At 42.9% G+C, this 27,695-nt stretch overlaps 1 protein-coding gene across 2 annotated transcripts; it reads left to right on the top strand.

Moving 5' to 3' along the window:
* The first annotated feature begins 9,525 nt into the window (after nt 1–9,525).
* On the top strand, nt 9,526–14,256 carry LOC106568313 (protein kish-A). Of its 2 annotated transcripts, XM_014138538.2 has the most exons (5): nt 9,526–10,005; nt 10,561–10,670; nt 12,028–12,162; nt 13,015–13,049; nt 13,234–14,256. In XM_014138538.2, exons 1-5 carry the CDS (start codon nt 10,003–10,005, stop codon nt 13,302–13,304), a joined length of 354 nt encoding a protein of 117 aa, XP_013994013.1. In that variant the 5' UTR covers nt 9,526–10,002; the 3' UTR covers nt 13,305–14,256. The 2 variants fall into 2 exon arrangements, with proteins under 2 accessions (XP_013994013.1, XP_013994023.1); XM_014138548.2 differs by lacking the exon at nt 12,028–12,162.
* Nucleotides 14,257–27,695: the final 13,439 nt, after the last annotated feature.

The following is a 27,695-nucleotide window of genomic DNA, read 5'->3' as shown; positions in this document are numbered from 1 at the left end:
AGCAGGGTAATATGTGCCAGTCATGACTTCATCTCCTCTGAGTAACATTAAGTAAATATCAGCAGACTAAACATCAACCTAATAATACTAGACTGAATATTACCTATATTACTAACATTACAATGAATACTAGAGTTCTTCCTGACCACATGACCTGACAAGGGAAACCTCAGGGCCCTAGTTAGGACTTTAACAGGCCTCAGTGAGGCTAGCTGGACCCTAACGAGTTGGACAGTTACTTAATTGGCCGGTAAAGACATGGGCAGTAAAACGATTGGTCAACAATGATTTGGCCCAGAACCCTATTGGCCGGTATCATGATGGATCGCACCAAGTTGGCTACGGAATGTTGACTTGGGCAGAGCTTCCATAAGTTGTCATAGAAACGCTACTGTTTCAGACTCTCTTGATTTCCCTCTCTCTCACTCTCTGTGACTCAGATTCAATTATTAACTACTGGAGAGAATTAGGAGCAATTTAGATAGCCTGACGCTACTACATCACTGTGGTGTCCTACATTAACCTGGATTCCTCCTATATGAGTCACAACCACTGCTGTAACCACTGCTGTAACCAATGCTGCTTCTGTGAGGAATTCACAGTGGTAGTGTAGAGGTGGTGAGGTGACTGGTAACCAGATAACAGGATGATAGAAAGTGGAGAGAGGGAGAGGTCAAGTCCAATGTTGTTGTTGTGAACACAGGTTTGTGTCCTGGGTTGATCATACAGGTACTCTCTTTAAACTGGTCCATCTACTGGGGATGAAAACCATTAACCTCCACTGCCATAAACATACATACATTTACACACACATAGCCATGCCACACACACACACACTGTACACACATTTACACACACATAGCCATGCCACACACATACACACAGTCCTGGTGTAAATGAATCCACATGCTGGTTCTGGAGGTGGTTTTCAAAGCAGGTCTCAGAGAGAATGATCAGTCGGTTCAAGGGTTGTTTAGACCTGTGACACTACACACACACACACACACACACACACACACACACACACACACACACACAGAGAGACCACACATCCTCACACGCACAAAGCTCTTCTGAACACAAAAGAATGACAGGAGAAAAGACACATGAGAGGAAGACAGGAGGAGAAGACAGGAGAAAAGACACATCAGAGGGACAGGAGGACAAGACAGGAGAAAAGACACATCAGAGGGACAGGAGGAGAAGACAGGAGAAAAGACACATCAGAGGGACAGGAGGAGAAGACAGGAGAAAAGACACATCAGAGGGACAGGAGGACAAGACAGGAGAAAAGACACATCAGAGGGACAGGAGGAGAAGACAGGCAAAAAGACACATCAGAGGGACAGGAGGACAAGACAGGAGAAAAGACACATCAGAGGGACAGGAGGACAAGACAGGAGAAAAGACACATGAGAGGAAACAGGAGGAGAAGACAGGAGAAAAGACACATCAGAGGGACAGGAGGAGAAGACAGGAGAAAAGACACATCAGAGGGACAGGAGGAGAAGACAGGAGAAAAGACACATCAGAGGGACAGGAGGAGAAGACAGGAGAAAAGACACATCAGAGGGACAGGAGGAGAAGACAGGAGAAAAGACACATCAGAGGGACAGGAGGACAAGACAGGAGAAAAGACACATCAGAGGGACAGGAGGAGAAGACAGGAGAAAAGACACATGAGAGGGACAGGAGGAGAAGACAGGAGAAAAGACACATCAGAGGGACAGGAGGAGAAGACAGGAGAAAAGACACATCAGAGGGACAGGAGGACAAGACAGGAGAAAAGACACATCAGAGGGACAGGAGGACAAGACAGGCAAAAAGACACATCAGAGGGACAGGAGGACAAGACAGGAGAAAAGACACATCAGAGGGACAGGAGGACAAGACAGGCAAAAAGACACATCAGAGGGACAGGAGGAGAAGACAGGAGAAAAGACACATCAGAGGGACAGGAGGACAAGACAGGCGAAAAGACACATCAGAGGGACAGGAGGAGAAGACAGGAGAAAAGACAAATCAGAGGGACAGGAGGACAAGACAGGAGAAAAGACACATCAGAGGGACAGGAGGAGAAGACAGGAGAAAAGACACAGAGGGACAGGAGGAGAAGACAGGAGAAAAGACACATGAGAGGAAGACAGGAGGAAAAGACAGGAGAAAAGACACATCAGAGGGACAGGAGGAGAAGACAGGAGAAAAGACAAATCAGAGGGACAGGAGGACAAGACAGGAGAAAAGACACATCAGAGGGACAGGAGGAGAAGACAGGAGAAAAGACACAGAGGGACAGGAGGAGAAGACAGGAGAAAAGACACATGAGAGGAAGACAGGAGGACAAGACAGGAGAAAAGACACATCAGAGGGACAGGAGGACAAGACAGGAGAAAAGACACGAGAGGAACAGGAGGAGAAGACAGGAGAAAAGACACATCAGAGGGACAGGAGGAGAAGACAGGAGAAAAGACACATAGAGGGACAGGAGGAGAAGACAGGAGAAAAGACAAATCAGAGGGACAGGAGGACAAGACAGGAGAAAAGACACATCAGAGGGACAGGAGGAGAAGACAGGAGAAAAGACAAATCAGAGGGACAGGAGGACAAGACAGGAGAAAAGACACATGAGAGGAAGACAGGAGGACAAGACAGGAGAAAAGACACATCAGAGGGACAGGAGGACAAGACAGGAGAAAAGACACATCAGAGGGACAGGAGGAGAAGACAGGAGAAAAGACACAGAGGGACAGGAGGAGAAGACAGGAGAAAAGACACATGAGAGGAAGACAGGAGGACAAGACAGGAGAAAAGACACATCAGAGGGACAGGAGGAGAAGACAGGAGGAGAAGACAGGAGAAAAGACACATCAGAGGGACAGGAGGAGAAGACAGGAGAAAAGACACATCAGAGGGACAGGAGGAGAAGACAGGAGAAAAGACACATCAGAGGGACAGGAGGAGAAGACAGGAGAAAAGACACAAGAGGGACAGGAGGAGAAGACAGGAGAAAAGACACATCAGAGGGACAGGAGGAGAAGAACAATATTCCATTATTCACATACTATAATAATGCTGGATTTGTATTCTTAAATGCCACATCAAATGTAAAGTTGCACAATATCAGTGATCTGAGGGATCCCAATGACTAGGTTGTAAAAGGCTGCCATATATGACTGTTTCAAATCAAATCAAATTGTATTGGTCACATACACATGGTTAGCAGATGTTAATGCGAGTGTAGCAAAATGCTTGTGATTCTAGTTCCGACCGTGCAGTAACATCTAACATGTAATCTAACAATTTCACAACAACTACCTTATACACACAAGTGTAAATGAATGATTAAGAATATGTACATAAAAATATATGGATGAGCGATGGCCGAACGGCATAGGCAAGATGCAGTAGATGGTATAGAGTATAGTATATACATACGAGATTAGTAATAATGTAAACATTGTGTAAAGTGGCATTGTTTAAGTGACTAGTAATATATTTATTACATCCAATTATTAATTATTAAAGTGGCTAGAGATTGAGTCTCTATGTTGGCAGCAGCCACTCAATGTTAGTGATGGCTGTTTACCAGTCTGATGGCCTTGAGATAGAAGCTGTTTTTCAGTCTCTCGGTCCCAGCTTTGATGCACCTGTACTGACCTCGCCTTCTGGATGATAGCGGGGTGAACAGGCTGTGGCTCGGGTGGTTGTTGTCCTTGATGATCTTTTCTGTCTGTGTGGGTGGACCATTTCAGTTTGCCGTGATGTGTATGCCGAGGAACTTAAAACTTTCCACCTTCTCCACTGCTGTCCCGTCAATGTGGATAGGGGGGTGCTCCCTCTGCTGCTTCCTGAAGTCCACGATCATCTCCTTTGTTTTGTTGACGTTGAGTGTGAGGTTATTTTCCTGGTGCCACACTCCGAGGGCCCTCACCTCCTCCCTGTAGGCCGTCTCGTCGTTGTTGGTAATCAGGCCTACCACTGTTGTGTCGTCTGCAAACTTGATGATTGAGTTGGAGGTGTGCATGGCCACGCAGTCATGGGTGAAGGTACAACAGTAGAGGGCTGAGAACGCACCCTTGTGGGGCCCCAGTGTTGAGGATCAGCGGGGTGGAGATGTTGTTTCCTACCCTCACCTCCTGGGAGCGGCCCGTCAGAATGTCCAGGACCCAGTTGCACAGGGCGGGGTCGAGACCCAGCTTAATGACGAGTTTGGAGGGTACTATGGTGTTGAATGCTGAGCTGTGATCGATGAACAGCATTCTTACATAGGTATTCTTCTTGGCCAGATGAGTTAGGGCAGTGTGCAGTGTGATTGGGTCGTCTGTGGACCTATTGGGGCGGTAAGCAAATTGGAGTGGGTCTAGGGTGACAGGTAGGGTGGAGGTGATATGATCCTTGACAAGTCTCTCAAAGCACTTCATGATGACGGAAGTGAGTGCTACAGGGCGTTTATAGTCAAACGCATGTTGCTGTTGTGATGACAAACTGATCACTGCTGGTACGGTAATAGTGATAATCCACTCACAGCTATGTGGGAGCCGTCCTGGGGCTGATGCTCTGGGACAGTCATGTGCAGTTAAAACATGAAGATCACATTCCAATCTTTATATCAAGGCCTACCCAAAAACCACCCAGGGTTCTATTGGGTTCTGCATGGTTCTACAGTATATGGTTCTACATGGGTTTTGCAAGTTTCTTAATTTCCTTACAACTGGTGTCTTTAAAACCTCACTCTCGGCAAAAGTTACACAACAGAGGCACACACACACACACACACACACACACACACACACACACACAGTGCTGTTGCAAGGGGTGAATGACCAGACATTAGACATGGGCCCTGTCATAAGCTTCGTCTTCTGATAAGGAGAAATCAGTATCGGACCAATACGCAACGGATTGAGTGCTCATATTTACCTTTAATTTGTAAAGTGAACACGAAAAAAACTATATATATAAAAAAAAAAAAAAAGAACGACAGTTTCGCAGGCTATACACAGCAGTGCAAAAACAACCTCCCACAAAGGGACAGGTGAAAACAGGCTCCCTAAGTATGACTCTCAATCAGAAACAACGATGTACAGCTGTTCCTGATTGAGAGCCACACCAGGCAAACAAAGAAATACACAAAATAGAAACCCTAGAATACAAAACAAGAACATAAACCAAAACCCCAGAACACATAAATCCAACACCCCTCTACATACACACACATCCCGAACCATATAAAACAAATACCCCTCTACCTAAATACATAGCCCAAACCACATGAAACAAACACCCCCTGCCACGTCTTGACCAAACTATAATAACAAATAACCCCTTTATACTGGTCAGGACATGACAGGCCCTTTAATAATAATGAGTCATATCTCTATGATTAATGAATTAATATTTTTTATTAACTGTTGAGCAACATAAAATGTTAGGCGCTTTTTCCTCAGGGATGATACACCACAGTGTATTCTGTGAATGTCCTGGTCCAAAACTCGTTTCTGAAACAGTCAATTCTATTCATTTCCATTTTCTACTGAACACATGCACTAGGATTTCCATTCTATCATTACATTATTACTATGGCAACACAGCACGAAGCAGATGTGTGTGTGTGTGCGTGTGTGTGCATGTGGTCGACCTCAGAGCACACTGACCGTCACTAAGCTGTTAGTTGGCTGTGTGTGTGTGTTTACCTCCATAGTGATAGTACTGTATTCTACTTTACAACGTGATGAGGATAGACAGGAAGACATGAATATCTTAGGATGACATCACAGAGCCTTATGTTAGCACTCGGAAACAACAACAAACCCTCCTGAATGATCCATCAGCTGTAGTACCAATACAACCCTGGTGTTGATATGACTGCCTGACTGACTTGTGTGTTTTAATATAATGTGAAGCTGCAAGTAGAATTTCCCAAGGTTACGATAATAACATACCGGTATGGCATCACACCACTGGCCTACAGGTATATGACACTCTTAATGCATGGTAACCTCCTAGAGCCTAGTGGTACTTCACCACATTAATGCCTTCCTGGGTTCAATGCCTTCCTGGGTTCAATGCCTTCCTGGGTTCAATGCCTTCCTGGGTTCAATGCCTTCCTGGGCTCAATGCCTTCCTGGTCTCAATGCCTTCCTGGGCTCAATGCCTTCCTGGGCTCAATGCCTTCCTGGGCTCAATGCCTTCCTGGTTTCAATGCCTTCCTGGTTTCAATGCCTTCCTGGGTGCTAGTTAGAGCTCAATAAGTGCTTGTTAGAGGGTCCTGAGAAAAAAATGAGGACATGAGATATGATATAAGATACGACATGAGGTTTTCGGCTACACAGTTTAGTCTCACGTCCATTAACGGCTCTTAAAGATAACATCATATAAAAACATCATAAGTGTTGATTGTCATGATGAGATCACATTAACCTGAAAATGTATTTCACACTGTACACAGATCCGATATCACATGACGAATAGCTATCTTGCTAAAATAAACATTTAAGGAGATGTTTTGCCCAAATTACAAAATTACATTGGTTTCCTTACCTTATAAACAGTCTTGGGACAAGGTTTGACAGCAATCCATGCATTGGTTTTATTTTCCCGGGCACTGTTTCTCTGCTGCCAATGACTGGAACGAACTGCAAAAATCTCTGAAGCTGGAGACTCCTATCTCCCTCACTAGCTTTAAGCACCAGCTGTCAGAGCAGCTCACAGATCACTGCACCTGTACATAGCCCACCTGTAAACAGCCCATCTATCTACCTACTTCATCCACATACTGTATTTATTTATTTATCTTGCTCCTTTGCACCCCAGTATCTCTACTTGCACATTCATCTTCTGCACATCTACCATTCCAGTGTTTAATTGCTATATTGTAATTACTTTACCACCATGGCCTATTTATTGCCTTAACTTACCTCATTTGCACTCACTGTATATAGACTTTTTGTTTTCTTTTGTTCTACTGTATTATTGACTGTATGTTTGTTTATTCCATGTGTAACTCTGTGTTGTTGTATGTGTCGAATTGCTTTGCTTTATCTTGGCCAGGTCGCAGTTGTAAATGAGAACTTGTTCTCAACTAGTCTACCTGGTTAAATAAAGGTGAAATATTTGTATTTTTTTTAAATGTCATAACTTTCCTGGCAGGGAGGTAGCACAGGCTGCGTTAGACAACAGCCAAACAGTAAAACGCTCTGCCTCACCTTGGACAAGCCAGCAAACCACCACCAAACACACTACTTCTCAACACAAATACCTTCTAGCCTACTACTTCCACTGTGCAGTTGTTTTTCATAAACACTTTTTATATAGCATTGCTGTATTTACTCAAAAAACCCTTAGCAGCTGCAGTATCAAAGACTGTACCGAACCCACAGGATGGGTCTGCTAGGGACCTGGATAGGGTTTGGGGGGCTTAAGGGGGTGTGGGGGGGTATCAAGGGGGCTAATTAGAGAGGGGTGTTGAGGGGGGTTGGATCTGTAAACCATCAGGCAGTGACTGGCAGCCCCACTGGGTTTGTCATCACAGCTTTAGAAACTGTAACAGGCCCTTATGTTTCCTTCCTATGGAGCTGAGAGGAGAGAAACTTCTACCCATCTGCTAGTTACCTCAGTTAAACTAATGACTATAGTCACAGTGGCATGCTTTGCCTTCACCACATTCCTTTCACACCTGTTCCTGTCATAGATTAGAGAGGGGTGTTGAGGGGGTTTGGATCTGTAAACCATCAGGCAGTGACTGGCAGCCCCACTGGGTTTGTCATCACAGCTTCAGAAACTGTAACAGGCCCTTATGTTTCCTTCCTAACTACGGAGTAATTAACGGTTCCCCTCAGACTCTCAATAGGCCTATACTCTGTTACACCAAGAAGTTGCACACAGTAGAGCTCAGTGACCGTGATGTAAGTTTAGATGTGCAGCATTGTAAATGAGGACCATGGAGCTTAACCCACCCTGTTGGACAGTCATTCATTAACCCCTTGTAACATCTGTACTATCTCCACCTAGCATCTACACACCAGCCGGCCAGTAATGACAGACAGACTGACAGACAGACACACCCGATCTGTAATAAAACACACAGACACCTTCACAATCACATGCACGCACAACCTCTGAATAATGACAGACAGACTGACAGAAAGAGAGAGCACAGGAACTTCAAAAGAACAGGAGAAATGGAAAATACTAAACACAGGTGCTTCTGTTTCAGCCACAAAACAAACCACAGCTATGTACAACTCTGTAATAGTAGGCTTTAGCTTCTCCTACCCATCTAACAAAGTCACAATTCATGAGTTTGTCCACCACTGAGTGCCACTGCCACAGACTGAAAACTCCACACTCCTCTGTTTTTTTGTCCCTCCTCTTTCCCGCTAACACTGGTCCTGAAACAACCTCTGTTCTCCGAGTTTCCTCAATCACTCTCCTCTTGGTAATTAATAGATTCAGTCACTAAAACAACACCATTAAAGGAGAGAAGGAGAATGTAAATGCACCATCTTGGCTTCAGCTATTATCTTGGCTAACATAGCTATGGATTGTTCTACATCCTACCCTGATTCAGATATACACTCATTGTCTTGGCATGCTTGATTCAATAGCTCTTGAGGTGAGAATATATAAAGCGAACTTTACCTCGGTGCCGAACCAAAACAAATACCTACCGGCTCTCTAAAAAGTCAGGTAAACAATACTTTCCTATGGATATTTTGCCTCAAATTTCAAGCAGCTGAAGGACAAAGCGCACAGACAACCGGTAGAGTAAGTTTAAATATAATTGTATCCAACATTCTGGCTTGTAAGGAACATATACACGATTTTGCAGGCATTCGTTTCAGGCTGTATATACCAATGAATTGTGTATTACAGCCTGATTTATCAGACTAGAGTAGGGTTCGGGTAGACTAGACTAAAGTGAGGACTAGGTTTTGGGACTGGGCCATGGTCAAGGATCAGGGCTGTACAGCAAATCCCCTATGTGGAGGTCGTGAACAGTGTTGAAGGGACAAGAGGCCACAGTTCTGAAGAAGATATGGCGGTGGATGAACCACAAGCAGTTGCAAATGTTATATGTTAATCAAGTGATCTGGATACACTTATTGTGAATAAGGTGGATTTTGTAGACATTTATAGCCACAGTTATTAGCAGTACACGTGTTTAAGACGTCCTAGAAGCTAGACATCATTATATCTGCAGCCGACAAGTTTTCTTAACGGCAGAAGCCCTGCAAGGACTACTGTCACCAAGAAATGTCCTGCCCTCACAGGATCCTTCGGAGCCTGTGTAGGGACCTGATTAAAACAGAAAAGCAGGATGATTTAGTTTAATGAAAATGTCATTATTGATAGTTTGTATGGAATTTTTTCTATGTATTATTATTGTATTTATTATTATTATTATTTAAAAAAATGTACCACCTGTACAGTAGGCGGCAGGAATGCACATATAATTGTTGCGAACGCCATTATACCATACAAGAAGAAGAAGAAGATGATGATGATGATGATGATGAAGAAGAAGAAGAAGAAGAAGGGATTGGGCCATGTTACAGAGTGCGAGTAGACTGCATGACAGAGATGCACTGACATGAGATTCTCATAGTAACCAGCCTCCTTCATTTGCAATCATAACCGAATGCTAGTTCCATGTTGATTTCTATAACTTGCTATATCTTTGTTTCCATGCATTAGGCTTGTTTGTAAACAAAGGTCAGGCAACGTAGCTAGCACAGCACACGTTTGGCTAAATGCAAAACATGTCGCACGTACCTCAATGTCCGACCTACCTCAAACTGCACCAGCCTACGTTGTTAGATAGTTGGATGTGTCTTGTAATATCTGAGGGTGGACATTTAAACCTACAACCGCTGTAAAATATAGTTTAAATGGCAAAGCGCCGCGGTTTCAGTTCGTCCCTTGTTCCGTACACGTCATCTGTCTGCGACACTACGGAAATTGTGAGGTGGCAGCTAGCTAGTTAGCGGACCTACCTCCGACATGGTGAGTTGTTAAATTAAAGTCTTAAACATCAGCATAGATGTAATAACTTCAATCGCCGCATTAAGATATGTTTTGTGTATTATGTGGAATTTCTTTCACTCTTTAAGCCGTTCTTATTACGAGCCAATGTCCCTAGTTAGGTAGACAGGTGGCTAACTAGTTAGCTAGTCGCAAATTCCTCAGCGAAGCCAGCTAACTTGATTCATCCAGAATTGTAGATTATGTTGCCTTTTACATTTGTTAAGACGAGGTTTCCCTCAAACTGTCAGAAACGTGGCCCACTGAAAGGTCGAGGCTAGCGTTTAGCACAATTGCATAAACCTGGAAAACTGTGACAACCTAAAAAGCCTCCAACTACTAATGTAGTAACAGACCTGAAGTTGCCTGTTTGTATTTAGCTGTGATAGAACTAAACCATTTTATGACTTTACAATAGCAATGTCATTACATTAAAGAATGTATAATTTAGCTACCCTGCTTATGTGGAGTCATAAATGCATCCTAGAAAGATGATAGATGTTGAACCAGCGATAACCGCTCTCATTCCCTCTCTAGTCTGCCATATTTAACTTCCAGAGCCTGCTGACAGTGATCCTATTGCTCATCTGTACCTGTGCCTATCTCAGAGCCATGGCACCCAGTCTCCTGGACAAGAACAAGACCGGGTACTTACTGACAGTATTAGCCTGCTGAGCTAAAGCTCTAGGTCTTACCTCAGAACCCTAGCTGGCCCCTAGCCTGCCAGAGAAGAATACGACGGGGTATGTACTAGAGCTGGGCGATATATGGACCAATCTCCGTATTATGATAAGTTGCCTGAATTGATGCGATAACGATAAATAGAAAGATATGTTTATAACATTAATGTGCACCATTTTTATTTTATTTTTTATGATCCTTTAAACTACTACTAGTTTAACAGTCACCCATATTAGCAAACTTATTTCATTTAAAACATCACATTTTTCTAGTATAGGCTACTTATCGTAATGAACAATATCAGTAAAATGCCTGCGATATGTTATGGTCGGTGTCTGAACTATTGGTTTATTGTCCCAGCTCTAGTATGTACTGACAGTGTTATCCCACTGAGCTAAAGCCCTAGTTGTTAACTACCCATCCACAGCCCTGAGTTAGCCTGCTAGAGCCAATGTCCCAGTATTTTTCTTCTCTATCACACTAAAACACCCATACAGACAGTAATGTTCATCCACTGAGTTAAAGCCTAGAGGCCTATATTTGTTAGCTTCTGAAAGACAACATTCAGGGAAAGCGAATGTTACCCCAACGGCCAACTTTAACCCCAGCAGTAATCCATCTCTGATACACTAACATCATTGCTCAACCCATGATGCCTGTCCAAGTACTCTCACCATTCTGGGAACTCATAACCAAATCTCACTCTAGGTAGCCAGCTAACTACCTCGAGACTATTCTGTCTGTCACTGACTCTTCGCATGTGTAGGTCTCTACTCAGATCCTCTGGCTGTGTTGACTGTATTCCACTTCAACCATGTAATGCTCTGGAGAGGAGAGTAGAGCTTTGTGTTTTTATGTGTTCCTTTAGAGGATAGGAAGTGTTTGCAGCTACTAGCGGTGATAAACAAGATTATATCACTATCATAAACTAGACAAGTGACTAAATCTGAGTGAGTTTTGGTATTTGGGACCACATCATACATACACATCACATTAGTTCAATGTTGTTCTTGGTGGGGGGAACCTAAGTGCTGATAAAATCACAACAGTTCAGTCTTTCTCTCTTTTTCACAACTGTGTTTTTTTCCTCTGAGTGAGGGAGGCTAAGGCAACAAGCTGTGTGCCACATGTTGGGTTAGGGGGAAATTAGGGGATTATTGTGAGCCAGTGATCTGAGCTCTGAAAACACACACTCTCCAAGACAAATCAGAATGACACACTGCCTGGGCATTACAGTGCTGGCGTTAACACACATCTTTTCCACTTTCTAAATGTGTTCTACTAATCTAAATATTGGATATTGTTATTTGTGTTATTTCTAAGGGGACTGGTATCATTCAGCAGTGATATGGTGCTGAGTGTGTTTAGACAAGCAACTGAACCAGCTCTTCTCCTCTTTTGGCTAAATAAAGGGAAGACAAGACGGGGGAAAATAGGAAGAGTGCTGGCTGAACCAATGTGAGTCTGTCTCCAGTAGCGGTTCTGGTGGGCTAAAGCTTTTCTACACAGACAGAGATGAGTGATGGAGAGAGAGGATAGTGTGTTCTGTTGTGGGTTTAAAACTCCAGTGCAGACTGATTCCCAGAGGAGTGCTTACACGCAGTCTACACTCTGACCTCTAACCCCTGACCTTTGTCACAGAGCAGAGGTTGGGTTCAGTCCCAATTCTCTCACATGGTTTCTTGTCTGGTCTTCCTCATACATGTATACATAGGACTGGATTTTATTTTCCCGCTGCACTTCTTTCGCATATCTGTTTTTATCTGAGGTCAAGAAGAAGTTCCCAGTTGTCTTGACAGAACCTAAATAAACTAAACACAGGAAAGGAGAAAAGGAAGGAAGCTGTTTGAGGTGGTTGGGACATGACCTTGGAGACAGTGGGTGGTTAGTCTGGAGATGTTGTCCTACCAACCCATCAGGCCTGTCATGGCCACTTCAGACTCGGTCACATTCTCTCTTTTACTAACAATACTTAACACTGCCTCCCCTCTCCCTCCTCCTCTGAGGGGAAGGAAATGAATTCAACTGTCTGATCCACCCCCTAATCATCCCCATCAAGATATGGACACACATAATTTCCATCTGCCAGTTCAGTTGAGGGCTAGTGGGCTAATTAGTAGCCTCTAGCATCACCTTACTGTACCTCAGTCACCCACCCACTCAGTCAGTCCACATGTGTGTTTACTAAACTCAGGACCCCCTGATGTCAGTTCACTGACTGTCCTCTTCCTTACAGTATATATGGACTGTATCTCTCTCTTGATCTACTCTTTACCTAGCTAATTAAAATGACTTCTTTCTTTTTTTCAGCCTCTTGGGTATCTTCTGGAAATGTGCTAGAATAGGTATGTTGAACCCAGATCTAGAAGACGTGCTGATGGCCATCTATAAGTTGTTGCACTTTTCTAACCCAGTGTTGAAATACTATGGTCCAGAGGTTTTTCTGAACACCACGAAAGCATTCAGTATTTCCCTGTTAGCTTCTGAAGTCTCCAATCATCACCTCTGACCTGTACCATCTGCCCCCAGGCGAGAGGAAGAGTCCGTACGTGGCGGTTTGTTGTGTCGTCATGGCCCTCTCCATCCTCTTCTCCGACTAGCAACCTGCCCTGCCACGCCCTGCACGCTGGGATTCCTAGTGGCGGAATAAAGAAGACTGAGTCATTCAGGAGAAGCAGGAGCAGTATCTCCACTCTCACAGAGGAGGCCTGTATGGGACACCGCTGTGTTTCTCTTCGGTGGGGTGCCGCGGGGGGCACGGTTAATGGACTGTAGTTACACATAGGGACCCACTCTAGAGAAAAACACAAGCCTCCCTCTTCCATCCCTCCTTCTCCATCACTCCCTCCATCCTTCTCCTGGTGGCCATTTCACAGTTTAGCCTCAATCAGTTGTTAACCAACAGCCTCCTGGATCTCTCTGTAAACACTGCCAGTTGTTGTTGTTGTCCTCTGATATTAACCGTAGGGATTGCCCCATGTTTTTCACTGCACTCTGATTTATAATGAGGTCCATATGGTAGATGGACAGATTTTACAGAGGAGTGTTTTGATGGTTGACTGTTTTTCTGTACATAAAAGACTCCATTGATTAGACTATTGGACAGTTGTGCCTTTCTGTAACCCAGGATTCAGTTTTTTCATTGATCACTGGGGTATGTCACGAAGTGGATACATTTCAGAAACATTAACCCCGTAATCACCTTAAATTCTCATTCAGAAAATAAGTATTTGATTAGTGTTAACTAGCTAACTGATTGATCCTGTTTGGTGAAACGCGACCCTGAAATCGTGAGATCTGATGGTCTGTGCAGCGCGACAGGCCGTGGGGCCGATACGTAAGCTTAGATCAGTGATACTATCAAGAGCAGTGTACGGTTTCCTTTTTCCCTCATCTTGTGTAATTGTTACCATGCACCTGCAAAAAAGATTGCTCGGATGTGCGAGTGCCTTTTGAATTACTGTGCAGCGCGACTGAAATCAATAGGACCTGGAACGTGCCCAGTATGACACCACTACAGCCAAACTGTCATTAAATCTGATGTAAAGACAACTGTTGTCGTCTCCTGAGGGATTCTCTTCCTGTTTGACTTGTTGCCTGTACATACAACAGACAATCTTCTAATACACATTAAGAAACTGGAAAACAGGCCAAATCTCTACTACCTAACGGCTACTCACACACTGGAGCCCGACCCTTATCCAAAGCCTGGTAGCCTAGAATAATGGTTGTATTTGCAGATCTTGAGTATAGTTTTTCCCCCTCGGAAGGCTGGGGTGATTTGTGTTAGGGGGACTGTTCTCGAAGGGATTGGCTTTAGGGGGACTGTCGTGGAGGGATTGGTGTTGGGGGGGTGGGGGGACTGTCCTGAAGGGACTGGTGTGGAGGGGGGGCTGGTGTGGAGGGATTGGCAGTGGTACTGGAGTTTGTTAGGTTGATGTGGGTCAACAAATGAACTCACTCCAGCCAATGTCTGGATCATTTATTTCATTTGGCAGGTCAGACATAGGCATGGTCCAACAGCAGAGACGAACAGCTTGTAATGTCAGTAGGCTAGTAGATGATGCTTCGGAGGGGGGCCAGGTAGTAGTGGTGCGCGGGGCGGCAGGTAGGCTAGTGGTTAGAGAATTGGGCCAGTAACCAAAACGTTGCTAGATCGAATCCTCGAGCTGACAAGGTAAAAATCTGTCGTTCTGCACCTGAACAAGTCAGTTAACCCACTGTTCCTAGGCTGTCATTGTAAATAAGAATTTGTTCTAACTGACCTGCCTAGTTAAATAAAGGTTCAATAAAAAAAGAACCTGCACGACTACGACTATGCAATAACCTGAAAATCTGAGGCCCGCACTCGACTGTAACTCTCTAATTTAGAAAATGCGTGGTAGGCTACAGTCAGACGGCGGAACAATGTTTTTTGAATCTTTTTGTCTGATTTTTAAATGTTTCCGCTTAGAATTTCAGACTTTTTTTGTAGGCTATTTGTTAGTCAACTTAGATACATATAATTCTATACATGCAGCTTCTCTTCTGCCATTGTTTCCCTAGTCTAAATAAAACCTTGCTCACCAGAATGTCATAAATCAATAGAATGAATGTTTCAATCTAGTTGACATTGGTGAAGTAATTTAATCTCTGCTTCTTTTGCAGAGCAAAGATGTTTATGGCTCGTGGAGAAAATGCAATTACAAAAAAAAAAACCTTGAAAGATTTTCTTAGAAAAATGTCCAAATGACAACAGTTTGACTGGTTGTTTGGAAATAGAAAGCTGTGAAAACAACCCAACATGTTTGTGATTAGATTTCAGTTTGGCTTGGATGCATATTTTATGTGGTTGAAATACTATCAGCTTTTATGATGCTGGTAAAGATAGTCTCTGTAGAGGTGCTAGCTGCGCATTTGCATTTCAAGATGCTGAAAGAAAGAAATCCTTTTTCTCCACTCCTGTTCCCTAGCCTACATTTGGTGTATCATTTTACTTCAAGAAATGCTAATTAGTTAATATTAATGTGAGAGGTGTCGTGTCTTTGGCTATGCCGGATTAAGTGATATGACATGCTATTCTATAAAATCCTTTCTCTGTAATTAATATTACCTGATTAAGCTAATCATGTAAATGTAATTAACTAGAAAGTCGGGGCACCACGAAAGAGTGTTTATAGAGCTGTTATCTTCCGAATAAACTCTGAAAGACCTAGTAATATTTTACATTAATAGCAGTCAATATTAATCGTCACCTTATTCAGTCTCATCTGAAAGTTGTAAATTCTTGGTTATCTTCACGAACCCTGGCTAACAAGTTGAATCAGCAATACAAAATTGGGTTTAATTATTTATTTACTATATACCTAACTAATCACACACAATTACATATACACAGAATGCAAATTATGTCATACAGAAAACGTCCCTGGTGGACGGAGCCTGTATGATGGCTGGTTACACAAAGAGAGGGGGTTGGGCTTGAATGAAAGAGCGGGGAGACTGAGGAACAAAGGGAGAAGCTCTGCTATCGTAAATACAGTATCTTATGCATTCTAAATTACCGCCCATTTGGAAAAGGAAAATGAAATAAATATTTACTCTGAGCTGCGCTTCGGTAGGTTGGTCGTAGATGCTGGCCGTGTTGGCCAATAGAGATCTTCCTGTTCTCTGAAGAATGTCTCTGGTGGTAAATTAGATACGTTGTAGTATCTTCGTTGTGTGTGAGACTGGATACGTCGTCCGTCCTTTCCTAGCCCACGTTTACAGCTGCTGTTGCTAACTCAACGGCTAGGAGGTCTCACTTTAGTCAATAAGAGTTCAAAGTTCATACCATTCACAACCAAAGCTCACGCTGAGGTTGGCTTAGTTCTGTAGTTGACATGTTAGTCCCTTTTAACGTAGAGGCTGCAGACCTCACGTACCTGGAACACAAGGTTACATTTTCGTCAAGGGCTTATAAAGTGGAGGGGGAGAAGGGTGTGTTTCATAGTTTATAACCCATGTCTCTTCACAGGGGCGGGCCACTGATTGAGCAGGCCTCTAACCTTATGAAAACCCAATTCTCTCATTTGGAAGCTAAAATTACATTTAATCTTCTAACAAACCGTTTCAATATCAAACATTTAAATTGCACAACAATTCCATGTGACTCTGATAACTAGAATGTGTAGACTTTCCCAGATACAGTTTGTCGTCCTGTCATCAGTCATAATGTCTCAGATGACAACCGAACTGACATCCATACTCATTAACTACCAACGCATATTTCCAACTGGTTCTATTACTGAAATATGGTTCCTTTCCCCCCCACTTGTTTGATGTTCCCAGACTCTCTATGTTTAACAATGGCTATTCGAGAGTCCTTCAGTAGAGTCAGAGAGAGAGGGGAAGGGAGAAAGGTATTTATGGGGGGTCATAAACCTTACCCACAGGCCAACGTCATGACAGAGGTTAGACCTACAGTCAGTGTCCAGATTTGTTTCTACACATGCACACACTGGCAAAGATTTATAACTGGAAAAACTGAGTGATAGGGGGCTTTGCATAGGCACTTTCTTTTTTTTGTTTGTTGTGGGACTGGGAAAAAAATGCTTGGAATGTAAAATAACATTATTAACCAGTTCCCATGCTTTTAAAATAATGGTTCTGTTCCGGAACAGTATAGATCACTTCGGTTCCCAGTTCTGATTCTGTTCCTCAAATGTTCTTATTTTCAGATTTTTGGTTCTGTTTCCTGAAACGGTTCCAACCCCTACTGCTAACACAACCTACTGCTGATTGGTTTATTGAGTTCATAAGTTCTATAACTTTCCCTGTTACTTGTGCAGGGAATCAGTTAGTTAGTTGACAGGAGTGGACCCTTTGAATCCTGGGTTGACTGACTGTGTACTGTAGGGGTCCTGCTGTATCCTGTCATTTTTGTGTCAGAGAGGCCTACAGTGCTGTGACCTACCTAACCTAAGTCCTGTTGAATATTATGCTGACCAAGCACATCAACTACAGCATGTTTACCACTGGCCTACAGCAACACCTGATGGACCGAATAGGCTTATTAACACACACACACACACACACACTTAACCTCGTTAACCCTGGCAGAACAGGGTCTGCGTGTCTGATCTCGACTCCAAGCTCCTCACTTTCATCTCTCTTCCTCTCCTCTGCCCGGGGGAACCTTCCTTCCATCTCGCTTTAGCGTCACTCCACTCACAGGCCCTAAACTATCCTCCCACCCCTGGTCTAAATGGCTTCCAGGATGAGCTGGAGGTAATGAGGACTTCCTGTCGTCTGCCTCGGGCTTCAGGTGATGAAAGACATGTACAGTCACTATCTAGCCATTCTAGAAAGAATAAATGTGGCTAAATTGGCCGTATCATCAGAGCTGATGAGCAAGTGTAGTAAGAGCTAGCTGATGTTAATTGAATTGTATTTGGTGGTTAGAAGTTGCAGTGGTAATTCTCTGTGTTGTAGAACTTGTTAGTAGAACTGACTCACTGGTCACCCTGCACTCCTTTATTCCTTTGGCTCAGAGGAACGTACACTTCCATGGCTATTTACGCTGATGGGGATGACTGACTTATGTACTTTTCCACATTGTTAATTCCAGGGTTCAGGGCTAATGTTTCTGTTTAGGATTCACCATTTTATTTTAAGTTCAATGAAGAGTTCCCTGTGGTGAAACAGGGCCATTTTAATGAAGAGTTCCCTGTGCTACTGTGGTGAAACAGGACCATTTTAGAGCTAGGGAGTTAGAACACTGCTACTTGTTACTGTGAGAAACAACAGGGCAGAAGTAGTGGGCCAGAACGCGACACACCACCTTGGCTACCGCTAAGCTGTGAGGATAAATTCTGCTGACATTAACTACCTTGTTTGTCCAGTGTCTTTAGCCCTACTGTGCTGTGTGAGGGTAGAGTGATGGGCACAGACACTACTAGAGTCAGCTCAGTGTGTGTGCATGCGTCTGTTACTCCTTACTGTGTAGGGTTAGAGTGCCTATTGTGGTGACAGAACTGGACTCAGACTCAGCCATTGGCTCAGCAGATCGAGTAACTCCAGCCTTCAGACACCACAGAGAGGGATCTGTAAAGAGATGGAGTTTGGAATCGTGCGTAAGCTCTGTAACCCAGATAGAAACTGCAAGATCTGACAGCAGTGTATCTCTTTCCAGGGTCTGTAGTGTGTTTGCCAATGTTTATGTATGTGACCTAAAATAGAGGGTGATGGATACAGAGGGAGCCAGGTCAGACAGGCAGGGTTTTAGACCGCTAGCTACACAGCTGGGAGAAATGAGGCTGACCTAGCACCCCTGACTCTGCTCTATCCTCCCTCCAGGATCTAACAGACTCCACTAATAAAGGTTTCACTGAGACTATGGGACTCTATTAAACCTTCAGTGTTTAACAGTGTTACACAGTAACAGGAGAAGGCGTTCACTGTGGTTAATCTGGCCAGTTAGTTTCTCAAAGCAGCACTGTGTCCACATGTCCTTATTAAACATACTTTAACACAGAGACAGAGGCCTGGGATGGAACACCTGAGGTCTACTGTGTGTTCCAATCCCATTAGTCCTTGCTGACTAACACATGCACACACACTTACACAACGCTAGCTAATGTTCCCATAACGCTTCCCTAATGTTTGCTAATGTTATAGGAGAGGATTCTGGGTCAAGGTGATTAAGCTGTGAAGTTTGGCCTACTCAACAGATTCTCATCTCCATCAGAAACTCACCAGTCTTACATTTACATTTTAGTCATTTAGCAGACGCTCTTATCCAGAGCGACTTACAGTAGTGAATGCATACATTTCATTTCATGCATTTTTTTTTTTGTACTGGCCCACCGTGGGAATCGAACCCACAACCCTGGCGTTGCACACACCATGCTCTACCAACTGAGCCTCGATCTCTCTCTCTCTCTCTCTCTCTCTCTCTCTCTCTCTCTCTCTCTCTCTCTCTCTCTCTCTCTCTCTCTCTCTCTCTCTCTCTCTCTCTCTCTCTCTCTCTCTCTCTCTCTCTCTCTCTCTCTCTCTCTCTCTCTCTCTCTCTCTCTCTCGGGGAAACTACTATAGTTTAGAGTCTAGGAACTGAAGCTGTGGACTTAAGACTGGCCTCGATTCTAGGAATGAAAAGGGATGTAGTAGGTTGTCACCATGATGGAGAAATCCGAGTGACGGAGGGAAAGAAAGAGAGATGGGAGAAGGAGCAGAAGGAGAGAAATTATGGCTATGGGGAGACATCTGGGGTACTGCAACTTGTCTTAAATTAAACCAGGAAACCTGACAAGGCCTCTTCCTTAGTGAATGGACCCTCTGTGCTTTTGTTATGAGCCCCCCACCTCAAAACTCCTCCCCCCATCTGGACCCTCCCGCACCACCCCTGGATGAAACGTTTGGGCGAGTTGCTTAATCAACATCACAGATATGTGAGCTGGCAGGGACCTCTGGCTTGACTCCAGCCTTGATTTTCCCCCCCAGCCCACAGTTTCACTTCTCCACACTGAGGGTGTGCATTAGGCCTTGTGAAACTCAAGTGTGGTGCCCATTCGGGAGTGCACTCCAGGACTCCATCTTGGCTCTGAACCAATATAGTTTGTTTGATGATGGGGACACTGACTGCCAGAGAAATAGATGGGACTGGAAAAGAGCTTCAAGCTGTCTCGTGGTTACGCGAGTGCACACAAACACACGCTCACAGACACGCATGGATGGATGTACGCACGCACTCACACACACGCGCACTGTTGAGGGCATGAATAATTCTCAGGTCATCTGGCCTTTGATTTCACCAATCTCTGCAAACACTTTTCCCCACAAAGGGTGATTGTGCTGAATAAGGGAGGTAAAATGTGTCATTGGCCAACACTAAACAGCTCAACTACTCAATTGAAGTCATCTGAAGCCATTACTGTATACCAGAGTTGGGGGTCAATTCCATTTTCAATTGTAATACCTAGTGCGTTTCAATCCAAGGCGCATTATAGAGCAGCACATTGCCCTAGACTTTTAAAAGTAATTTACGCCGACACATGCAGTGTTTTACCTTGCAAACATCTGAGAAATTGTCTTTAACCTCTACGGGATCGGTGTCACTAAACTGGGACGGTTGTTGCTAATGTGACTAGAATGACATATACAACAGCCAACTTTCCAGGACATAGACATGTCTTATATGGGCAGAAAGCTTAAATTGTTGTTAATCTAACAGTAGCTACTACAGTGAAAAAATACCATGCTATTGTTTGAGGAGAGTGCACAACAACAACTTTTATCACGGCAACTGGTTTGATGTATTCACCTCTGAAGGTAAATAATGCACTTACATTCAGTAATCTTGCTCTGATTTGTCGTCATGAGGGTCCCAGAGATAAAATGTAGCATAGTTTTGTTTGATAAAATACATTTTTATGTTCAAATGTAGGAACTGGGGTCTGCAGTTTGACCCCATTGCTGTCTCTGACTCCACACCCACCCCGCCTGGCCATCTAGATGTGTGTAAGTTAGTGTATAAGCTAATGATCCATCATGTATGACATTCCTGGGAGCGTGTAAACTTTAATTTTTTATTACCATAGCATTTTTGTATGTTCTCTATAGTTATGTACTTAAATTGGTCAATTTAAGTACATATTTGGGCAAACTCCTGGCAGACTTGATAAAAAATATTGTGCACTAATGTAATTCTTCACTGGTCAGCTTAAAACGTTGCACACACACTGCTGCCATCTGGTGGCCAATCTAAATTACACCTAGACTCCTATCTGAAAGTATGGCCTTTCTCTTGCATTTCAAAAAAATGAACACACGTTTTTTTCTTTGTATTATCTTTTACCAGAACTAATGTGTTATATTCTACTACACTAACTTCCCTAATGTTTGCAAAAGTTATAGGAGAGGATTCTGGGTCAAGGTGATTAAGCTGTGAAGTTTGGCCTACTCAACAGATTCTCATCTCCATCAGAAATGTGCCAGTCTCCTCGACCTCTCTCTTTCTCTCAGGGGGAAACTACTACAGTTCAGAGTCTAGAAACTGAAGCTGTGGACTTAGTTAAGACTGTCCCCAAGGTTGAGGAAATCATTGAGGGCCTGGAATTTGGGACCAAATACTGAACTTTGACTACTTTAATACACATCCTGTATAAGAAAATTTGACCCAAGACTTTGTCCCCTAAAATGGGGGGGGTAAATTATGTACAGTGCATTCGGAAAGTATTCAGACCCCTTTACTTTTTCCACATGTTATGTTACAGCCTTATTCTAAAATTGATTTAAAAGAATTTGCTCATTTGTTAACTGAAATCACATTCACATAAGTATTCAGTACTTTGTTTAAGCACTTTTGGCAGTGATTACAACCTCAAGTCTTCTTGGGTATGAAGCTACAAGTTTTGGCACACCTGTGTTTGGGAGGATCTCTGCAGATGGGGAGATGGGGAGATCCTGTCAGGTTGGATGGGGAGTGTTGCTGCACAGCTATTTTCAGGTCTCTCCAGAGATGTTTGATCAGGTTTAAGTTCGGGCTTTGGCTGGGCGACTCAAGGACATTCAGAGACTTGTCCCGAAGCCATTCCTGCATTGTCTTGGCTGTGTGCTTAGGGTTGTTGTCCTGTTGGAAGGTGAACCTGAGGTCCTGAGTCTGAGGTCCTGAGCACTTTGGAGCAGGTTTTCATCAAGGATCTCTCTGTACTTTGCTCTGTTCATCTTCCCCTCAATCCTGACTAGTCTCCCAGTTTCTGCCGCTTAAAAACATCCCCACAGCATGATGCTACCACAAACATGCTTCACCGTGGGGGATTTTTTGTACCCTTCCCCAGATCTGTGCCTCGACACAGTCCTGTCTCGGAGCTCTATGGACAATTCCTTCAACCACGGCCTGGTTTTTGCTCTGACGTGCACTGTCAACTGTGGGACTTTATTTAGACAGGTGTGTGCCTTTCCAAATCATGTCCAATCAATTGAATTTACCACAGGTGGACTCCAAGTTGTAGAAACATCTCATGGATGATCAATGGAAACAGGATGCACCTGAGCTAAATTTCAAGTCTCATAGTAAAGGGTCTGAATACTTATGTAAATAAGGTATTTCTGTTTTCTAATTTTAATAAATTAGCAACATTTCTGAAGTTCTGTCGTTGCTTTCTCATTCTGCGGTATTGTGTGTAGATTCCTGCGATTTTGAATATATTTAATACATTTTAGAGTAAGGCTGTGACATAACAAAATGTGGAAAAAGTGAAGGGGTCTTAATACTTTACAAAGCCAAAAATATAAATGCAACATGCAACAATTTCAAGGAATTTACTGAGTTACAGTTTATAGAAGGAAATCAGTCAATTGAAATTAAATCATTATGCCTTAATCTATGGATTTCAAATGACTGGGCAGTGGCACATCCATGGGAGGTTATAGGCCCACCCACTTAGGAGCCAGATCCAGCCAATCAGGAGTTTTACCCCACAAAAAGGGTTTATTACAGACAGAAATACTTCTCAGCACTCCCCCTCAGATGATCCCGCAGGTGAAGAAGCTGGATGTAGAGGTCCTGGGCTGGAAGTTGTGAGGCTGAGTGGATGATCTGCCAAATTCTCTAAAATGACATTGGAGGCGGCTTATGTTAGAGAAATGAACATTTCATTCTCTGGAAACAGCTCTGTTGGACATTCCTGCAGTCAGCATGTCAATTACACGCTCCATCAAAACTTGAGACATCTTTGGTGTTGTGTGACAAAACTGCACATTTTAGAATGGCCTTTTATTGTCCCCAGCACAAGGTGCACCTTTGTAATGATCACTTTGTTTAATCAGCTTCTTGATATGCCACACCTGTCAGGTGGATGGATTATCTTGGCAAAGGAGAAATGCTCACCAACAGGGATGTAAACTAATTTGTTCACAAAATGTATGAGAAAAAAGCTTTTTGTGCATATGGAACATTTTGTGGATTCTTTTATTTCAGCTCATGAAACATGGGACCAACACTTTACATGTTGCGTTTATATTTTTGTTCAGTATACATAAAGTGCTGTAATTTTCTGAACTTTTCACCCGATATGGATAAAAATACCCTCAAATGAAAGTTGACAGTCTGCACTTTAACCTCATAGTGATTGTATTATGTGTGTTTTTATTTAACCATCCTTTTGGGTACCAAGGATGGTGGGTTAGGGTTACAATTAGGGTTATGGTTAGAATTAAGGTTAGGAGTTAGGTCTAGGTATAGTTTTAAGATTAGGGGTTTTTGGTTAAAGTTAGGTTAGGGAAAATAGGATTTTGGATGGGAATCAATTCTTTGTCCCCACAAGGATAGCAATACAAAACACTGTGTGTGTGTGTTTTAGTACAAAGCTGGTTCTGATGTATTCAGACATAAATTCGAGAGACTCAGAGAAAGGTAGTGAGAGAATAGGATTAGGAGAGATGATGATAGAGATGATGATAGGGAAAGAAGAAACTAAAGGAGTGAAATGAAGATGTGTAATAAACGTAACTTCCGTCCACAGAAAGGTCATTGTCAGCTGTCTGTCCTGTCCTGTCTGTCTGTTGAACCAAAACGTATTTTCCAATCGTTCTGAGCAGAACCCCTATGTATTCATTTCCGTTCCAGTGTTCAGACCAGAATTATAAAGTTCTGAACCGGGTCGAACTGTTCATGTAGTTTTTATTTAGCTCATTAATTTACAACACCAATTAGTGTGGCAGAGCAGCATGCTATGGAATGGCCAAGCTAGTTGTTTGCATGTTTGATGGACCGATAAGTGTGTGTGTGTGTGTGTGTGTGAGAGAGAGAGCTCGGCTTGAAGCACTGAGTGTCATGATGTGTGTTAGAATGTGTTTAGGCTATTACATCATTTCTTCAATGCAATGCAGAAGAGGGTCTATATATATATATAAACAAGTGGTCAATGTTATTATGAAAATTGATAGCAATAACAGAAGAAACACATTTTGAATTACATACCTACAGTATAAAAGAGGGGAATCTCTTTCTAATTTACATACACTAATGATGTGAACTTTATTTCTCAACTCCTAATATTGAGCAGATTACACTCATTGGAGTATCTGACATAGGCTTTGAAAAGCACCCACGAATGCCACTGGCTGCCTCTAAGCTTTCATGACTTGGACATACATTTTGGCCAACACATGGCTAACCTGTGTTTAACCAGCTAAACAGCTGCTCTTAGCGAAAATGTGTTTGGAGTTACTTTTCTAGCTAATAGGCTATGTTAGACTTTACACTTCCAGTTATAATGTGGGCGGGTCAACATAATGACAACGACCTACCAAATCTATTCATTTTAAAATGTTGAATACTTCTCTCCATTATCTTTCACCTGATGATGAGACCAGATGTGAATTTTTAGTTTTGTTTTTGGATCAGAGGGGGGTGTATGTTAGCACGACCAGCGTGACTCCCAACCTCCTGTATACCACCGTGTTTGTGTGTATGTTGTGACCAAGAGAATGACAAAGAAATAGGGGGATAAAAAGAAAGAGGGACCAAATAAGAAAAGCGGAGAGAGTTTCCTGTATGAGAACTCTGACATCATCAGTGTCATGGGACTCTTTTCTGGCTTCAATGGGACTAACACACACACACACACACACACACACACACACACACTGTGTCTTCTGTGTCTCAGCGTGCTAGCAATGTTATCATCCCAGTAGTTTGTTTCCCACAGTAAAGAGGTTGGAGTGGAACCAGGAAACGGATTCTCTGCTGTTTCATAAAGAGAGGAAGGGACAGAGGGAGAGAGAGAGAGATGTCAATGTCATTATCACAGCACTTTATTAAAGGAAACAAGTCTTTGAGAAAATGAAAATATTGTCAGAAGATTATAGCATTCATTGAAGCTAAAGCTTACTTTGTTATCAATGGAAAATCTAATCAGGTTATAAAAGCAGGAAGGAGAGCGAGACTGAGAGAATTGTTTCACTCTGTATGTGAGAAGCTGTGTGCTTGGCTTACTTAGCCTAGTGTCTGTAGGCTGTAGCTCGGTGGGCTAACACTGTCTTGAGTTACATGATTTCCACAGGTGAACCCAGTGGGTCATATATGCAGAAGTAAATCTGCAGTGTATGGGTATATAGTAGTGCATACGTACAGCCTGTAGTACAGTAACTACAGTTCACTGGTGCTCATCCATTCTATTCACTGTTTCCCAGGCTCAAAATCAGCTACGGCTCAGTCACAAAATCTACTGTTTATTTTCTCTCTCTGCCGTTGATTGGGGAATCAGTGCTCTGAAATCACCAGGACCTCTCGCTAAGTTCATACTTTGTGTGTGTCAGAAACAGCCATGTGGTTCCAGTTGTTGTTCATCCAGGGTTGGCATTGAGCAACTCCTGCCCTTAAATGTTCATATAACGCTAACATGAATAATATGCATGTCAATCTCTCATGGCTCAAAGGAGAGGAGAGATTGACTTAATCACTACTTGTTTTTGTAAGAAGTATTGACATGTTGAATGCACTGAGCTTTCTGTTTAACCTACTAGCACACAGCTTGGACACCTATGCATACCCCACAAGACATGTCACCGATGTCCAGAACAGACTATGGGAGGCACACAGTACTAAATAGAACCATGGCTACATTGAACTCTATTCCACATCAAGTAACTCACACAAGCAATAAAATCAGATTAAAAAAAACCAACTGATAAAAATACATCTTATGGAACAGCGAGGACTGTGACGAGTCACAATCACACACACCATACAAACTATACATACACATGTACACCTGGATTGTGTGTTGTAGTGGCTGGAGGGCACACACTTAATATATTGTGAAATCTGTTGTAAAATATATTAGAATGTTTAAAAATTGTATTATAATGTATATTACTGCCTTAATTTTTGCTGGACCCCAGGAATAGTAACTGCTGCCTTGGCAACAGCTAATGGGGATCCATAATAAATACAAATACAAAAATGCATTCTTTTAAAACATGGATAACTGATTACACACACTAATCTAACATTGTCAGAGCTCCACTGGGACATTTATATTAGCATTTCTGTGTTAGGGGCAGAGTGGACAGATTGTGTGTGACTAAGGGCCCCGTAGTCATTACCACAAGAGTGGCTGACGTACTCTGTATTTACCTGATGACTGACTTCTGCTCCTTCTTAAACATACAATATCACCATCTTTGCATTAGCTATAAAATGCCCTACTGTGTTCATTGGCATGTAGCTTCACTAGATACAATCATACATGTTGTGTTATTTCAGGACTGAGATGGGAGAGTTGCCATTATACACAGCCAACATTGGTGTTACAACATATATATATATACATGCAACAATTTCTAAATCAATGCAAATCGTCAATGTTATTCTATGAGAAACAGGTCCAGGCTCTCAGTCAATGGAGACAATATGTTTGACGACAACTTTATTCCCAAGAAATGTCAAAGTTACAAAATGATTGTTGGCCATGTTAGGTGATAATGAGAGGAGTATTTATAGTTAAAGGTTAGAGGACATGGGAAACACATCTGTAATGGCTGATTTCATCTTCAGTCCCCCAGACAGGGATACGATATACTTTATTTGTGTTATTCCAAAACAAATTTGACGAGGATAGAGTTGCTTTCATAGAAATGATGAAATATCTCTTTGATTGCTCCATGGTTGTCTAGTCTCCTATGACCAGGTCTGCTCTGTCTCTGACAGAAGGAAAGGTGTCCGTTTCCTTTTCACAGATATCAGCGCTCATGCACATAGTGGACCCTGTCCCAATCTACTTGTCTTCGGGATCCCGCTCCTTTAATCCATCACCCGGCTGATCCGAGCAGTTCTGACGTGGCTGAAACATTGTAATGTTTCTTTCTCACCAGTAGGTGTCAGCAGTGCGTCACACACTGGTTCTCTACAGATCTGCTGGGCATCGGTCTCTCTCACTGGTTTTGACCAGATTGGATACAGTTTTTGTCAGATTTGACTTTTTGTAGCAGATTAGGATAATTAACGTAGCAGGTTAGGATAATTGGGT

The sequence above is a fragment of the Salmo salar genome, chromosome ssa01 (genome assembly GCF_905237065.1).
Source record: "Salmo salar chromosome ssa01, Ssal_v3.1, whole genome shotgun sequence".
NCBI classification, from domain to species: Eukaryota; Metazoa; Chordata; class Actinopteri; order Salmoniformes; family Salmonidae; genus Salmo; species Salmo salar.
The sequence above is the reverse complement of the archived record's forward strand: the minus strand, read 5'-3'. Positions and strand labels throughout refer to the sequence as shown.